Genomic DNA, 18,647 nt, shown 5'->3' with positions numbered 1-18,647 from the left:
ATATTCTGAGAGACAATTACACATTAAAGCTAACCCCATCGAAGAGGACAAAAATAGGACTCTGGCACTGAAAAATGAACTTCACAAAGAGTCTATGTTAGGATGATGTTTTATTTATAGCCCTGCCTGACCAAGATGACTTCTGCACAATCACCCTCCAAAGCAAACAATCTTAAAGATAATGAAGAACCCTATCCTTCCCTAACTGTGCTCCAAAGGCCGAAAAAAGCCAAGAAAAGCAGTGGAGAAGACACCAAAGTCAGATGCCCAATGTGTCGGGACCCGACCCACAAGTTTTGGGAGAACATTCTTCCAAGAAATCAGGATGGACACAGAAACACCCCCCCGCCCAGCTCCCAAAGAAGATGGGAGGGTCTCTATCCAGTTCGGCAATCAGCACGCATCTGGACACCCGGGAATAATCCGAATGGGAGCTGCAGGCGGGCATGTCCGCGCCGCAGACGGAAAGCTGAGAGTCCCCCTCTCTCTGAAGACTGACGCAGCGCGGACCAGCCAAAACCACCCTCAGGGGATCCGGGGGGTGGGGACGTCACTGACACGCCTCCGCGCAACTCCGGGGGTACTGCTTCCACTCGTCTGCCAGGACCCACACACCACCTCCTCCCCTCACACCCATACCCTCACCACACTCCCCCTCGGCCCGACAGCTTCGGCGGGAAGCAACGCCCACTTCGGAAAATGAGCTCTTAGTTGTGGAACAAGCTAGGCGTCTAGATCACATGCACTCACACACCCACCGTAGAAGATACAGACGTTAAGGAGTTTGCTGCTTTGACATCTTAAAAAGCACACTATCAGACAGCACCTGAAGACACACACGCGGAGGTAACAGCCACGGGAAGTCAGGAACCCACCCGGAGGCTCCTAACTGCCAGCACCCCGGCCTCGGGGCAGAGCACTTGGGGTCCCTCCCCCTCTCCCTCCCTATGCCCCAGTGCGCTCAGCCAAGGGCCGCGAGCCGGGCGGAGAGCTGAGGTCTCCGGATAGTCGGGACCCGGAGGGGGCGAGCGGGGGAAGGCGGGGCCCACCTCCTCGTCCTGCTCCTCCTGGGACGCGCTGCTGCCCCGGGGCGCGGGTGGCGCGGTTCCTCCGGGGAGCTGAGGCGGCGGCGCACAGACTCCAAGCTCAAGCACCACGCGCGCGGGAGCCCACGCGGCGGGCGGCCGGGCGCCTACGGCGCCGCCCGGTGGCGGCGGCGGCGGCGGCGGCGGCTGCTGCTCGCGGCAGAAGCCGCCGGGCTCCCCTTCCTCCGACAGAGTTTCTGAGCCCGAGGAGGACTCGGCCGAGGAAGCGCCTGGAGAGGACGCGGCGGCCACCACAGGGACTGGAGCTCCGGGGCCGTGGCCGCTGCAGCCGCGAGGCACCGGCTCCGGCGCCTCCGAAACTTTCTCCCCCATTTCCCTCTCGGGCCCAAAGTGCGGCCCGAGGGGCGGAGGGGACGCGGCGCGCACTCAGCGTCTCCAGGGAAAGCTGCGGGCTGCGCGGCTCCGGGTTCCTCTCGCCGACGCTCCCGGGCTGCGGGGAGCCCCGCCGGCGACTACATGGCCGCAGCACGGCCGCCGGAGACCGCCGCCAAGTTACCAGCCGCCTAGACTCGGCGGCCGACGGGGGCTCCCGCGCGCGGGGACAGGCCAGCTCGAGTCCGCGCTCTACGTTCCACAATTCTTGCGCGCTGCGCCCGCGCCGCCGGGACTGCGGCTTCGCCAGCAAAACCTGCCTCGGGGCAGGAGCGGGGCCGGCGGAGGAGACGGGCAGCCCGGGGAGCCAATGGCAGGGCAGGCGCGCCGGTGGGCGGAGGCTGCGGCGCCCCCGGCCGCACGGGCGTCAGGTAGGGGAGGCGGGGCCGAGGATCGGACTACGGGCTCCCGCCGGAGCGCTTGGGGCCCCAGGGACTCGGGAGAGGAGGGGGGAAGCCCTGGAGGGTGGGAGTGGAACCCTGAATCCGAGCCAGAGGCTGGAATTCTGAACTTGGCGGGGGAGCGGCTGACCGGCCTTGGAACGCCAGGGAGAGATGGCTGAGGGGGCGGTGAGACCTTGGAGAAGAACTGGACTTTGTTTAGAAAAAGTAAAATCGAGGAAACTGACCAGAAGAAAAAGTGATAGGACTTTAAGAGTAAAAGGAAACACAGTCACTCACACGAACGCATGCTGGAGGAGAAAGGGGGCAACTTCGTGCTATACTGAGTGGGTCTAAATGGACCTGATAACCAATCCGGGATTCTCCATTTAAACGCCTTGGGCCTCAGTTTCCTCAACTGGAAATGGAGACATTAATACCTGTCTTGTCAGGTTATAGGCTGAAAATATCTAGCTAGCTAGCTAGTTATTTAGATAAAGAATAGATATCTAAAAAATAGATATCTAAATAGATAGCTAGATAGATATATGCGCATGCATACACACACACACACATAAAGCCTCAGTAGAGTGCCTGGCTTGGAAACATGGATAGTTTTCCGAAGACTATTTTCTTTATTTCTGTTTATAAACTAGAAGATTAAGTCAAGGACTTGTACCTCTGAAAGGGAAGAAAATAACAAATAATGCCCCTATATTTAATTGGGAACAAGAATATGCCCAATTCTGTCCCCAGCCCTAAATAAAGGTGAGTTAGAAAGGGCTCTGTAGCCCTACCCACTGCCTGTCTCTCCATATCAGCTAAGCAGAGCATGAAAAGAGTTTACATTTCCAGCTTACTTTCTCCTAGCCCTAGATTGTAAACCAGCAGGAAGCAAGACCAAGGGCTTCATTTTCCTTACCCCGAAGAACTAGGAGAAAAAAACTTTCACCAAAAGCACAAGAATCACCTTGCAGCCCTCCCTTGGGCTGGAAAATGCATCCTTTGGGGTTACTGGGTGACTTAAATTTCTTGGAAGCCAGCACTCCGTTTAGCAGTGGGAAATAAATGATTCCTCACTTGCCTTCAGCTCCAGCCCTATTTTGAGATCTGGCACTGTGATCTGAGATATAAATTCAACCTGATTACATTCCACAGACACTGACTGAGATGTATGCCAGGTGCTTGCAGGGGATACAAAGATGAATAAGGCAGGTCCCCTGCCCTTGAGGAGCTTATGGTCAGGTGAGAGATTAATGCTGCATAACATATCTCCATTACTAATTTTTTTAAAGCTGTGTAGTGCTACAAGAACAATGTGTCATGGGAGAAGGGAGGGAGTTACAGAAAAACAGTTAACAGGTCCTCAAGAATCTTACATTTTCTTTATCAGAACAGTTTTGCCAAAGGTCCTTAAGAACTGAAGAACTGGAGTTGAAAGCCCCTTCAGCTAATGAGCCCTTTTATGCTATCACGGTATTTATAAGTGATACATCACACAAAGCACTTCATTATATTGGACAGCAAGCTTTGTCCTGATCAGTTTCCTCCCCCCCCAGGATGAAGGGGAAGGAAATACGGCATGAACCTATTGCCATAGACAGCTGTATTGCAAAGCAGGCTCTGGCTGTCAGGCTTGCATTGTGACACTTTGGGGTTATCTGTGGGGATGTGAATACCTGCTGAGGCAAAAGGACAATTCTAGTGACTTGGCTAAGTTGTGACAGCAAGGCTGCAGAGAGAGCACAGTGGGACGGTCAGAATCCAGACCTGGGCCTCACAATAGCTTTTCTAGTCAGGAGTACTGGTCTTTATCTGAACCCCTATGTGGTTGATTCGCCAGAGCCAAAGTGAAATCAGGACTTAAGCAAACCATTCACATGAAAGAAAAGGAGAGGTTGCTTTTCAGTGCATCAGGAAAGAGGAGGCAATGACATGATCTGAATTACTAACAGGAGGAACAATGATCGTGATTCTTGCTTGAGCCCTAAGCACTGTCTGTAGGTGGTCTCATTTAAACCTGGCAACAATCTTATAAGACAGACTCTATTAGCCCCACTTTGTAGATAAAGAAACTGAGGATCTGCAAAGTCAAATAATTTGCCAAACATCACTAAGCACCTGAGATACAGAACTGTGGTTTGAATCCACCGGTCTGCTGCCGAGGCACTGTTAAACATTCCAATATAATGCTATTCAGAATAGACCCCTTTTTCAAGCACATATTTACATGCTACATTACAAATATCCACAGAGCAGGAACATGGTTGTTTTGATTCAATATGTAAAAGAATATGAAAGGATACTTGGAGAATAGTTTCTCCCACAACCATTTATCAAGCACTTAAAATGTTTTCAAACACTTTACAAATGTTAATTTTTGAAAACCTCATATCAACCCAATGAGGTAGCCACTGTTATTACTCTTATATTACATACATGAACATGTGAAAACTATGGCACAGAAAAGTTATGTAATCTGCCCAAAGTCAAACAGCTGTCAAGTGATGGAGCCAGGATTCAAACTTGAACAGTTTGGTCTCAGGGTTCATGCTTTTAGCCTCTACCGATCAAAATCAAGTACTAGATCAGTATTTAACTTTTTAAACCTTAGTCCTGCACAAGAAATATATTTTACAACTCATGACACATATAAATACACTACAAATAAAATTCCCTGAAATAATACCTATCCTAAGTTCCTATAAGCAATGCAGTCTGAAATTTTATTACGTTTTATTGAAAGTAAAAATGCTAGTTGTGATCAGCTAAATATATTCCACACTCCACTATGACACATGCAGTCGAAAGCAGTGTACCTAATCATCCCCAGAGCTGACCCACAAGGGAAATATGACTATAGTTCAGGCTGAGAGTTTCCAGACCAGAACTAGGCAAGCTCAAAGAATGACTCTATAAATAGAAGGTAATCATAAGGTCAGGCTAGTTCCCCAAAAAATATCACAATTAGACCTATGGACAAATGCTGAGATATGGCCAAACCACTGGAACTAAATCAGTTTTGACTGATCAGAACCCTGTGGTTCACCTTTCTTATCTGATAAATTATAATCATCTTTCTCAGTGTTGAGAAAGGACTTCACCGAAAGGACTTCTCATAAACGTCCCTCATGTTAGGTATAAAAGTATGGCTTTTTTCCTGTATTGTCATTGTAGGCAAGAGCCAGAAAAATAAAAATGACTTAGTCATAGCTCTTGGAAAGCCAATGGTGTAACTTCACATGACAGAACCAGACCAGCCTACAGGAGAGGAAGGACAAGGTAATCGGTGTCCATACATTGTATGAGACATGGTCCCAAGTGCTTGGTTCAAAGACAAGAACCTCTGGGCGCTTGAGTAAGTATTCATTGTGTTCAGTGATTAAACACTTACCTTAGTTTTCTCTGTTGTCCTCCTAAGTAACAGGAGATATTGCCTCTGGGAGTCTCTGCTGTCTCTGCCAGTCTCTGTCTGTGGGTGAGGCCAAGTGTGAATATCAAGATCTGTTTCTCCAAGATGGAGGACGTTGGAGGAAAAGTCATCACATCCTTAGTCCACTGTTTTGACCTTCCTCCTATGGATTAGGTTTACAATTTAATAAAGTTGAAATCAATTGTCCTTCCATCTTACCTACATGAAATTAGGGCAACATCAACTCCAAACAAACATTTATTCAAAATTACAAGTAAATATGTTCCTATTTAATATACTGTCATATTATCTTTAGATTATGAAGATGATGATGCTATACTTTTGGCAGGTTTTTTTTATCATCATTATTAATGATAGGTTTGGCTGCTTCCCCTTGACCAATGAAATGCAATTTCAGGACAAAGTAAACATCAATGAAAAGGTGGTCACTGAAGGGGCCTAGACTGCAGTTTCTAATTTAAACCAGAAGGTGTAGCATTATCCAGCCCATGGCTGTTTCTGACCGCCCAGCTGAGAGGAAAAGCTCCCACAGTTTCTCAGGCTTTTGTTTGTATCTAAGCCTCTAGGAAAGGAAGGGTTACAGTACAAGGTTCCAGAAGATAAGTAGAAAAATCTTTAAATGATGGTTGAACAGGACAAGGGAGGAAGAGTAGTAACGCGACTCGCAGCTGTTGGAGTCTCTGACATAGAGGTTGAGAAGGATGGGAAACTAAGCTATGTGAGTAAATTAAAAGAAGCCTGCAGCAGACCAAAGCAGAGGATGCTGCTGATCTGATCTCTTAGATCAAGGTTCCTCAGTGAGTTGTACATGAAACACCCGCAGCAGATCAGAACGCAAACACGAGAACAAAGGATGCTGGTTCCCTGGCTTCACCCAAGGTCTGGGAATCAGCATTTTTAAGCACTGGTCCAAGGGAGTGTCAAGTATACTAAAGCTTGAGGATCACTGAAGATGTTCCTAATTTGGAAATCAAAGAGCCATTTTATAGGGCAAATGTGCATGGCTCAATATAAGGTGACTAGAATGAGCCTGACTGACAGCAAGGACATCTCTTTGGACCACTTTGTTCCTATTCTCTTGGAGTACAACTACCTTTGGGAGACCAAGACAACTTAGCAGCTGGACAGAAATATGCATGGTCTGAAAACAGCCGGAAAAACTGAGCTAATACAGAAAAAGAATTGAGGATAATGTTCCCTTGAGGATTCTGTTTAAACAAAATTCAAAATGGTGACCTATTTCCCACAGAAGACTCCAATTTTTTGCATTTGTCTTTCCAAGATGGACAAGATGGATATTCACATCTGGGATTTCTTTGTTATGCTTTCAGCATGAAATGTTCTTTTATTATCACTCTTCATTTTTCAAAAAGATTTATTCAGTACTCTTTGCTTGTTTAGGAAACAGAAAACAAGCAAACACATTTACTCATTTTTATTCATTATAGTGGTTTGCTTTCAGAGTCAAATGGTTCTGTTTCCCATTTTCAATTCATAGAGCAATTTCCTTGACTCTATCTACACTGCTTGGCAAGAAGTTCCTTCCACCACTAACCCCAACTAATTAGAAAATAAAATGATGCTGAAGAGTAACCTAGGAAGTAGCAACTCCTTCCACAGCCATGAGCCAGTTGGCAACCCTAGGGGTAATTTTTAAGGCTTTCTGTACTTAAGGAAATAGCGTCTTCTAGTCCTTTTCCCCTCAAAGTGTGGCTTGCCAATAAGCCAACCTAGGAGCTTATTACAAATGCAGAATCTCAGTCCCCACCCCAAGCCTACTCTATCAGAATTTTAACAGATTTGTGAGGACTTCATAGCCACATTAAGGTTAGCAAAGTACTGTTCCAGTTCGGTTCTCAAACCTGGAATTACTAATGGAACTTTAAAACATACCGGTGTTCCATCCCCAAGGTTTTCTGATAAGTGGTTTGGGTTGGGGCTTAGACATTAAGATTTAGCAAGTTCCCTAGGTAGGAAATGGCTCATTTCAGGGCCAAGGCAGGGAAATACAAGATAAGCCTGGAACAACTCATGGTACTACAAATTAAGGAAATGCTCAAAAAAAAAAGATAGGACTTTGTCAGAAGAACATAGGTGCCACCATGAAGGAGCTCCCAATGGCCAACGTTAGACCAATCTAAGCAACAAAATAAATCATGATAGTTTTGGACTTTAAGTCATAAAATAAAATAAATAGCCATAAGTCCGAACTCATATAAATAATGAAATAAAAATTTAAATGGAAGAACAGAGATAGTGCTTCTTCACAATAGAGCTCCAATTAACAAATGTGGAAAAGAAGAGGGAAATAGAGAACCACCAAAAGTCAGACACCAAAGGAATAATTGTTGCAGGTAAGACTTGAAGACGTGTGCTCAAAGGGCACCTGAGTAGCTTACTTTTTTAAGTGTCTGACTTGTGATTTCGGCTGAGCTCACAATCCCACAGATCCTGGGATCGAGCCCCTCGTGGGGCTCAGTGCTCAGTGGGGATTCTACTTGAGATTCTCTCCCTCTGACCCTCCCGCCCCACTCGTGCTCACTTTTTCTCTCTCTTCGCCCTCTCTAAAATAAATAAATCTTAAAAGAAAAGAAAAGGATGGGTGCTCAAATTAAAAAGCTGAAGTTTGAAGTGAAAAAAGATTTGCCTAGGCTTGAAGTTCTTCCTTCCAATACTTACCAATACAAAGTTAAAGACAGTAACTGTGCAGTGAAGAAACCCCTCAGACATCAACTTACCCATATAAATATCACCGGCAATACAACATATCAACATCTTAAACTCCCTGTTTGATTTACATCATTTCTGTGGTATTCTTGACAAAAATGCATAACCTCACTCAAATTATAAGAAAATATGACAAACCCGAACTGAAGTACCTTGTACAGAATGATCAGTACTCTCCAACAGGCACAAGGTAATGAAAGATAAAGAAAGTGGAGCAACTGTTACAGAAATGAAGAAGTAATAACTGAGTACAATGTGGGATCCTGGAAGAAAGCCTGGAATAAAAAAAGAACATTCATGGAAAAAATGGTGAAATGTGAATCATGCCTATCTATAGTTTAGTTAATAATGCGCCAATGTGAACGCTTTTTCTTGGTTTTTCTACTATGGTTCTATAAGCTTATCTTTAGGGTAAGCAGGGTAAGGGATATTAGGGAAGTCTTTGTACTATTTTTGCAACTTTTCTTTAGATCTAAAATTAGTTGAAAATAAAATGTTAAAAAGCAAGAGTCCCTAGGTGAATCCAATAGTGGTCAAAATTATGAACTACCATTCCAGCCCTCAATGGCCAAACTCCTTCCTCCATCCTTTCTCCTTAGTCAAAGAAAATAATTTTTTCCTATCTTGACCTCAAGAAGTGGACTAGTTTGAGATAGTTGAGGTACAGGGCAACACGGTAACAACATCAATGCTATGCCCAGGAAAATGTCCATGGTTGGTGCTATGGGGATCATATACTTGGAGCATAAACGTAATGATAGACATATTCGGTATCTGGCTGCCTTATATCCATTCTGCCTCCTTTTGGAAAGAGCATTCCAATTTATTTTTAATAAATTATATATTTCCTTCTTAGCAGCTTTGATGCTCTTAATGCTGGAGTGGGATATCCTTGGACTTTGAATCTTAGAAGAATAACATAAGGAAAGTGGTGTCTGGACAAAGCTCTCAGTTGTCTCCCATTAACTAGATCCAGAGCTGCTGCGGTTCCAGCACTTCTCCAAGTTTTATTCTCTGGCTTTTCCTTTGATTATCTGAACTACCAATGAAACTTCCTTCTGAATGAATTAGCTAAAATAAGCTATTGCTTGCCACCAAGCAACTGTAAAAATTACAGGGGTGACCTGAATCCACTGGTCACCCAGTCCAGGTGGGAAGTAGGCACCTGAACGTCATCTGAAAGCTAGGAGTGATACTAAACTTAAAAACGTATTCCTGACCTCAATAATGGTGCTGCTTCCATCAGATCTCAGGAAACCATCCATGTTCCAGGTATAAGTAGGGATTTCTTTTACTGGCGGTTAAAATGCTTGAGAAAAAATGGTGAACTGGCAGAAAAAAAATATTTCCAGCTATGGCAGAAATAGATCCTAACACCACACTATGTCAGAATTGTCTGTCTGTCTTCCTACAGGTTATGACGATCTTGAGGACTAAAGAATGTTATCTATCTAGCACATTATTTGTGCCAACACCTAGCACCACGTCTGACATAGAAGAGTTCATGATAAGTATTTATTGAGTGAGTGCATGGGACTACTGCTATCACATGGCTTTAAACCGCTTTTACTAAAATTCTATGTTTACAGTTTGCTCAGTCTAAGACTTGTATAGTTTGATTAAAAGAACCCACATTTTAGGAAGGGGGGAAATGCGTGTATGTAATAAGGTGACTTCGTTCCTGACTAGTTCCTCATTTTAATAAAATAATAATTGCATTAAAATCTTCATCTCAAACCACTATAACTGTTAAGGTCACTTAAGTTTCTTCCCAGCTACCTGCCTTCCAAAAACAGCCAAACTAATTAGAACTACCTGCACGTGATGCAAATAGGGTGGAAGGAACACTTGACAAGTCCTTGCAATTTCTTACTGGTCCAGCCTGTTGGCAAAGCAGGAAACGCTACGGTAAGCTACAAGAACCCAAGGTTACTACTCAGCATGCTAGTGAGGGTACAAAGAACCTGTGCCCTTGTTTATAGGAAGCTCTATTCTAGTGGAAACCCCATTCCTGTCTAAGAATATTAGGACCCTTTATAACACTTAGCCATGTTGCAAAATTCATGCAAAGGAACTGTTGTGGCAGGAAGGAAGATGACATGAAATCGTGGGACATGTCAGCATGTGAAAGTCAGGGTTCTTAGAAGCCAGCCAGAGAATCCAGTCTATGTGGTTAAGGAAGGAAGTGACTTATTAAAAGATCTTAGAATGCTCAAAGAGTCTTTGGGAGAACTGAAGAAGCAGGCTCTGGAGTGAGCTTGCAGGAACAATCCCCAGAACCTCACTGCACAACTGGCTGGAAAGGGAGTTGCTGCTCCCGAATGATTTCTGAACCACATGGCCTTCCCACCATCTGTGCGGGTGAAATGGATGCCCTGCCCCCAACCTGCTTCCTCACATAAATCACTTCAGTATCTATGTTTCCGTCTATGCATTTGATTAGCAGAGCCTAAGTCACATGACTCTACCCTGGAGGCACAAGAAACTGAAACATGAGGGAGCTGTGCTTTCTATCTTGGGAAGATGGGATTCACACCATGAGGAACCATCGTGATGTAGGAAGAGTGTCAAAAGATTTGGCTAACAGGGTAAACCAGAATGCTTTAGACTTGAAAAGTCTCCAGGTCTTGATTAATTGTACTAATATGCCCCCGGGATAATGTTTGCAGCCATCAGGTAAAGTGGGCGTGAGAATCAGTTTCAGGATGCCTGCTCCACCCATCAGTCATTTCCTTGCTCATTATCTCATGAAGGAAAAGAACTATCACGCACTGAGCACATTCTATATGCCAGACACTGTACCAAATGCTTTAGATGCATTATTTTTAAAATCTCCTCAATAACCCCAATTAAAGGGTACAATTCCCATTTTTACAGATAAAGAAATTAGTGCTGAGAAATGAAATAGCGTTTCTCAGAGTCACACAGCAAGGTGGGACTAGGATTTAATCCAAGGTCCTTCTCGAGTTATGCTCTTTCTACTAATATTGGGTTCCTAACCAGAGCATTCATGGACCTTTCAAAGGTAGTACTGGCCTCAGGAGCTCTTGGAATTGTCAATGTGCATCGCTCTGGGGAGGTCACCTAGAGCTTTTATCTGATTTCCAAAGGGGTGTATGATCCCTAAGCAGAAGTAGAGCAGTCGTACTGGATCAGATTATGATCATTAAACTGTTGTTACAGAAACGGAGGGAACACTCCAACTATTTGTTATTATTCAAGTTTAAAATTTGAGTAAGGAGCCCTATCCCTTGCGGGGATATGTGTCTGTGTAGAAAGGAGCAGGGGTTAAAACCAATGAGATAGGTTCTCGCTCCAAGATGAGAAAGGGCTGAGCAAAATAGGAACATATTTTTCACTTAACTACTGAAGTCCCAGCTGTACATCAGAAGGCCTAGCAACTATTTGTGACTTTGTCCCTGACTCCATTTATCAGAGCCTCCATCACCTGTGTGATGGGGGCAATACAAAACCTGCCATCATTTCTTCCATCACAGCGTTATGAGATTGTTTTGGAAGTACTTTCATTTCCCCAACAGAAAAGTGTTATAGATCTGTATGTATACCTGTTATGACTTCTTTGGGGGGAAGAAAAGCACCTCAGAGAAGACTTGGCTTCCAGCTTCCAGGACTGAGTGATTTCTGAGCCTCACAGGCATCCATATACAGGAGGTTCTTTGTGGGGAACAACGTGTTTATTTCTTAGTTTTACTATTCTGGTAGATTCCTTCTTCCCCCTTTCCATTTATTGTGTTTTTTTTTTTAAATAAAAAAACCCAATAGAAATAAGTCTCTTAAATTGTGTTAGCTAGCTAGAATGTTGCTTTAGATGGTTCATTATTTATGTCTTGCTGTCAACATGCATATTATTTTACAGAATACAAAAGCTTTACTCTAGAAACAAGGTAACAATTGTTTTAAAACAGAAAGATGCAAAGAAGTGAGTTAGCCTGGTCCCCTAGTAGAAGTAGCAATATACAAAATATAGAAGGTCTAAATGCAACATTTTATGAATAGGGTCAAGCAGCTGGGTGTGAAATGTTCCCTTCTTTGCCATCTAGTCCCCAAGCAATCAGTTTTTTAAATGGCATTTTAGAAAGGTAATGAATATCTACTAATACCAAATATAAGCTTAATTTGAAAGCTGGGGAATAGGTCATAAATATAAACATTGAGTGATTGCCACAGCTCAGCTCATTCATACTAATGGAAATATAAATTATCAACAAGGGAAGTCAAGAGCTCTTCTCAAATAGGGTAAAAGGCCAGATACTATGAGGTTCGATTTTTGGTTGTTGTTCTTGCTGTTATTGTTGTGTTGTGAGTTTTGTTGGCTTGTTTATTTGTTTGAGTGGTCTTTATACAGAAAAGCATGAAGAATTCACAATTATGGTGGTATCTAATACAAGGATTCAACATATGATATTTACTAAGCATGTAGCAGGGAGAAGGGACAAAGGAGAATTTTTGAAAACAGCCTTCACTTGATGTTTTCTTCCAACTATTGTAGCTTGTAATTTCAAAGTAGAATCTTGCATGTGAAATTGCTTGGATGAAGTTTAATTGTACTTATTCAATTAGATGCCTAATGTAGGAGTGGGAGCTACCTTCCTAGGGGTTAAAGAAGTCTTGAAATTGCCACGGGCACAGGAAACAAGAACAACATTGTGTTGCCTCTATTGGAAGCACACAATGCTCCAGCTCTCACGACCCTTCCATAGCCAGGTGCTCAGCAAGTCCTGTTGATGCTTTCTTCCCATAACTCTCCCATTCATCCCTTCTTTCCCATGTTAAATTCTGCTTCCCTGACTCAGGTCTTTATGACCTCTAAGATTACTACAGTAGCCTTCTAAATGACTTCCTAGTTTATAGTCCAGCCCTTTATTCAATTTATCTTACATCCCCATGCCAGATTCATCTTCCAGAAACACTGCCATAATCATGCCTCTCTCTTGCATGTCAATAAGACAAAAGCCAAAATTCTTAGCCTAGCATGCCAGGACCCAGTCTCTTTCCAGGTCCACCTTCCTAAACCTCCCTCCACAGACCTTACACTCATGCCAAACTGGATTATTCACCATGTGTGACTCAGACTCTACTCCAGTCTTGTTACCCATTGGTGTCTATGCACCTAGAAGCTTATTTAGCCTTCTTTCCATGCATTCAAATCTGACAACTACTCAAATTCTATATATCTGCCCAAACTCGACTAAAATCCAGTCTCCCTCGTCACAATTTTAAAACATTTCCTCCAATTCTTGACAATCTCTCACTAAGAGGTGTGGTCTGGCTCCCCTATCCTTAAATCTGGCTTGACTTTGAGGGATTTGCTTTTAACCAACGGAATACAACAAAAGGAATGAAATGCCACATATCTTCCAAGGCTCAGTGAGAAATGGCCACGTACCTTCTAACTGCTTGTCTTGGAATACTTGCCCTAGGTCCAGTCAGACACCAAGTAAGAAGTCCAAAAACCCTGAGACTACCATGCTGGAGAGACCACGTCTACACACTCTGGTTGACAGCCCACGTGAGCTCTAGCATAATTACTGGTCAAGAGAGACATCTTGGATATTCACCCCCCCAACCTTCAGATGACTGCCCTAATCAACAACCTAGGAAAGAATTGCCCCACCAAGCCCTGCTTAAATTTCTGATCCCCAAATCAGAAGCCAAATAAATAGGTGTTTTAAGCCACTGTGTTTTGGGATTATTTGTCACGCAATAATGACTAGAATGCTCCCATAAATTCTTTCTCTGACCTCTATCTTGGAATCACCTCTCACTCCTTTAAAGTCCAAGGACTTATTCTCTATCCTTGTTCATTCAGGAAGCATTGAGGCATCTACTAAGTGGCAGACACTGTGCTGGATGCTGAGGAGGCAACAGGTTTTGAGAAAGACACTATCTGTGCTTTCAAGATATTTATAATCTGGTAAAGATGGACAAGAACGCTGGCAATTATAATACATGATGTGCACGTAAATATGTGAGCACCTGTTTTGTGCCAGGCACTGTGTCATAGAGAAATAAGTTTGGAAATACTGATTTCTATAGGCTGTGGCACATCGATACAAACTTATTCTAGAGGTAATTGAGTATGTAAGTCTGGGGTTCTGAAGAAAGAAGTGGAGTGGAGATTTAGATTTGAGGGTCAAAAGCACGTCAATGATAGTGCAAACCAAGAGTATGGATGAGATTCCCCAGGGACAGGGGTAGAAAAGTCAGCCCAGGCAGGAACGCAAAGGAAGAGTGTCCTTCAAAGGAAGAGAAGGATCAGAGAAAAAAACAAGGAAACCAAAGCCTATGGATCCCCCAAATCAAGGTAAGTAAGTGTTTCAAAGAGCAGGTAAGAGTCCTGTGAGCCAAATGCTGCAGGCGCCAAACAAGAAAAAGCATAACATTCATATAGAGAATCAGAACGTCTCTGACACCCCTTTCACTGCGGTCTTGGTTGTCACTTGAGAACACTTTTAGGTATTAAGGTCTCTCTAAAGTTATACGCTCTCTGTGGAAGGGAATTATTTGTGCTGCAAACTTAAATTTCACATTGTTACAAGATTCAGATGTGTAAAGCAAAAACTCCTTTTTGTTAACTGAAATGAAATCTCAGTCCCCATTTCTGCAGATGGCAGATTTTATCTGCCGTCTTTCATGTACCTGTAGTTTTTTCTATTTTAAAACTGCTTTTTGCATGTGTGTGTGTGCACGCTCAGGTCCAGGATTCTCCCCATTCCCCTTTGTCTTCCCTTGGAAATGGTTCAGGTTCCAGAGTGCTGATGTATGGTCCTGGCAGGGAAACTGCTTCCCCTTGGGTCCACTGCTCACAGTGGATTCTGCTCAAGTATAGCTCATCCCTCCAACCTTCATTATATCCATTGCGAACGTCTGAAGCCCATCGTGTTGACCCATGCAAACTGGACATCTCTGTTCCTTCTCAAGTCTACGAGTCGCTCCTTCTTTACCCTCCACCTAGCTGCTCACTTATCCTTCGCTCCAGTGGGCAGAATCCTAAGAATGCTGGACATCTCCTTCAGTCATTCCTCCTCTACTACCCAGGGGTATAGTAGATAAAGAGCTTCTTTAGAGTTCGTGGCACAAATTCTCTAAATTTATACCAAAAGGAAAAAACACTGTTATATATTTCTAATTATGTCATAATACCAAATCAGGGCATAGAATGTCAAAGCCAAATTTTCAGCATTTCTTCCAAACCTATTCTCTCAAGAGCTGTAAGAGCTCTTGAAAATAAAAAATGTTTTGGCTTTCAGAGTATTTTCTTTGCTCTGGACTTTAATAACTTTCTTGAAAGTGAGAATTACTTTATTCTGCACTGCATTTGCCATTTCCTACCAATGAATGCCATTGATACCATGGGAAGAAAACAAGACTAAGATTTTCCATTAACAAAAAGTACATCAGATAATATTTCAAAAGTATTATCCATTATATTGTTTATGCATGGTAAGTGATCAAATCATAGAATTTAAAATATTGCTGATGACTTTTTGTTAGGAGAAAGGCAACTTCGTTGGCCTAACGTTTGCTAGCATTTGTAAATTTGGGTTTCCAAGGTCAATCCTTAAAGGACTCTTTATTCCATTAATACGACTTAAACTATAAACATTTAAACTATAAATAGTGTCAGCTGCCAGAGTTTTATCGGTGGTTATGACTTTGCTGCCCCCCCGCCAAATGATGTCCCACAGGCATTAGGAATTGAGAAATAAAGAGTAGTATGTTTTACCCTGTAATTACGCATCTTCACATGAAAGTAAACCTATTAAAACATATAAGCACAAATATTTACAAATATTACGAATTGCTCTGTTTAAACAGGACATGTAATTAGGATGCAATTTAAAGAAATGTAAGATTCTTGGCACAGTTATGTCCTCCTTTCTCATAATCTTTGTGGTTAATCATTGCTCAATTTAATTTTGGGTTTATCCTGAGTTTAAACAGAATTAACTAACTCTTTACCTTCTCAAGATTCAAACCTCAAACTTCTGGAAGACCTTCCCCAATTGGCACACCTTTGGCTATTTCAGATTAAGGAATATTCCTGTAACTGCCTGTTTTTCCAGGCTACTGCTAACACAATTTTCCACAAGTTCTGACTCTCTTCTTTTTAAAGCATATCCTTGTTCTTTTTCTGTTCTGTTCTTTTTTCAGAAATCTTAGTGGAAATTGAGAGAGAGAATATATATAGAGACATGTACTACCTCTGCAATTATACCATGAGTGCTGTGGGACAAGCTCTTCCCCAAACCAGAAGGGAGCTCTCCATCTTACCACCTCTCCAACCCCCTCTTTAGGAGGGAGCCTGCTTCTCTCCCATCTAGCAGTCAATCCTGAATCATGATTTCATATGTAAAGCTCCTTTCCAAACAGGCTAGGGTTACAAAGCAAAGCTTATCAAAAGTTTCCTTTTCTAGTTAGAGCTTATGATTGTTCAAAAAGAGATAAAATGATGTCACCTTAGTTGGCTAATGTTCCACTGGCAGAAAAACAAAAGCAATAATTTCAAGGGTGTATACATGCCCTTGACAGCACTTTTGTTTTTATTTTTGCAAAGATGAGAAGGTAAAGAGGTTAAAGAGAAGGTAAGATCCAATCAAATCTTAGCTGGCGTTTTGAAAATACAGCAAAGTTGAGAAAATGAATGAATGGTGGTGGAACTAAAATAAGAAAACAGACAGCTACTAAAGAAAAACAGAGAAGACAAGAAGGTGGCATTTGTTTGCTTCCAAGAGAAACTGAAGTACTTAAAGTCAATGAGGGCAGAAAGAAGGAAGCATATGGATGATTTAAAAAACAGAACTCGGGAAATATTGGTCCTACGGTTGGAAAAAATAATTTCATTGTAATATTTACAGTGAGTGAAACGACTTAACAGCCAGTGCCTTGTATTTTGTTGGATCTCTTGTGAGTAATTAATATGTATTTGTTGAATAACAAAAGGTTAGGAGGCTCTAGGAGGAAGCTAGTGTGGGGATGAGGAAGGAGGGGACGATTTTCTGTGCAGAGGTAATTCTGCTGGATGACAAGAAAGGGGAGCGCTGTTACTGATAGCTGACCTATGACGCGCTGAAACATTTTAGGGATGTGTTTACAGCTTCAGTCTCCCTCACATGGCTCCAAGTGGGTGGGTATGTGGCATACCGCACTCGAAAGAGCCTCTCACTGACTTTCTGGAGGATGACTGTGAACAATTTTTCTCCTCATATGAACCACCCCTTCACTCTTTTCTCTTTCTAGTTTCACAGCTAAAAGCATAACACGAAGTCACAGAAAATTTTCTACATGTTACAAAGTAAAAACACCTTCCAGCTCTTTTCAGCATTTCCTCTTTTTCCCATTAATGAAGTCAGAGGTGACACTTGTTTATCTAGGAAGAGCAGCGCTGACTTCCTCTACTTCAAACAGTCTCTGGCCAGAGAATCCAAAGGAAGACTCCTGTGCCCTCAGGCATAACCTCAAATTGACTAAACTCAAATTAAGAACAGTGTGTTTACTTGAGAACCACATTGTTCAACGATGTTGTTTTCTACCTCTTGTCAATCTTCTGATACTTTTTCTAATTAATTACGGAGTTAAAAATTTGAGAGCTATCCAACAAGAAACCCCTGGAAAGTTCTTATCTGCTACAAATGATTATTTTCCTATTGTACCTTCTGCAACAAAAATGTCCTGGGCTGCATGCTTTAAAATATTCCACTGGGGAATGGGGACTTGAAGGTTATTGGCAAAACAGGATTGGCCATGTAGTGATAATTTTTAAAGCTGGGTGATGGGATGACAAAGTTCATTATTCTCTTCTGTTTTCTTAATTAGATAAAATGTGCATACAAGTATTATATTCACAGTGACAGTATTTATAACACCAAAGAAAGTAGAAATAACTGGATTATTTAATCATAGAGAATGGCTAAAAAATTATAAATAATAGCATATTCACAAAGTAAACTACCATAAGGCAACTAAAGAAAAATGTCTATAATGAACATTTGGTGACATGGAATAATGCTCACAATTCGCTAAGTGAAAAATCTGAGTGACAATAAATATGTATAGTACAATATCAATTTTTTTAAATATAAATGTTTGGAATAAAATTCGCCAGGCTGCCCCAATTCTAATTTTTATCCTAACAAAATAACCAGAAATGCATAAAAAATGATGCACACATTCATTATAGAGTTTATTATAATTTTAAAAAAAAGGAGATAGTTTAAAAATTGGTCAATTTCCTATATGTTAACGAACTAGATCTGAAACAGAAACTTGGGGGGCACCTGGGCGGCTCAGGTCACAATCTCATGGGTGATGAGATCAAGCCCCGTATCAGGCTCCCAGCTCAGCAGGGAGTCTGCTTGAAGATTCTGTTCCTCTGCCCCTCTCTCCGTGCACACATGCTCTCTTTCTCTCTCACTCTTATTCTCTAAAATAAATAAAGAAATCTTAAAAAAAAAAACAAAAAATAAATATAATAAAAATTGGTCAGTTTAATGTGGTATGTCCATTGTGCTATAAAGTCACATTGTTTGGAGAATATTTAATGAATTGGAAAAAGTTTTTAAACTGATGTCAAGTTAAATAGCACATTATCAAACTATATAGTATAGT

The 18,647-nt window shown here is 42.3% G+C and overlaps 1 protein-coding gene and 1 long non-coding RNA gene across 5 annotated transcripts in view; one reads left to right on the top strand and one right to left on the bottom strand.

The window, feature by feature from the left end:
• MAST4 (microtubule associated serine/threonine kinase family member 4) overlaps positions 1-1,739 on the bottom strand; it is a 535,574-nt gene extending 533,835 nt beyond the window's left edge. For all 4 annotated transcript variants that reach the window (XM_044384142.3, XM_057307021.1, XM_044384143.3 and 1 more), the window contains exon 1: positions 1,050-1,739. In XM_044384142.3, coding sequence (XP_044240077.3) covers positions 1,050-1,418 — 369 coding nt within the window. In that variant the 5' untranslated portion in view covers positions 1,419-1,739. The remainder of the gene's footprint in view (positions 1-1,049) is intronic.
• On the top strand, positions 57-13,707 carry LOC125282949 (uncharacterized). Its single transcript, XR_007190417.2, has 3 exons — positions 57-846; positions 9,433-9,540; positions 13,460-13,707. It is a non-coding gene; the product is annotated as an uncharacterized LOC125282949 (long non-coding RNA).
• Positions 13,708-18,647: the final 4,940 nt, after the last annotated feature.

This window comes from Ursus arctos, unplaced genomic scaffold (assembly GCF_023065955.2).
Source record: "Ursus arctos isolate Adak ecotype North America unplaced genomic scaffold, UrsArc2.0 scaffold_5, whole genome shotgun sequence".
In the NCBI taxonomy this organism is placed as follows: Eukaryota; Metazoa; Chordata; class Mammalia; order Carnivora; family Ursidae; genus Ursus; species Ursus arctos.
This window is presented reverse-complemented; position numbering and strand designations above follow the sequence as displayed.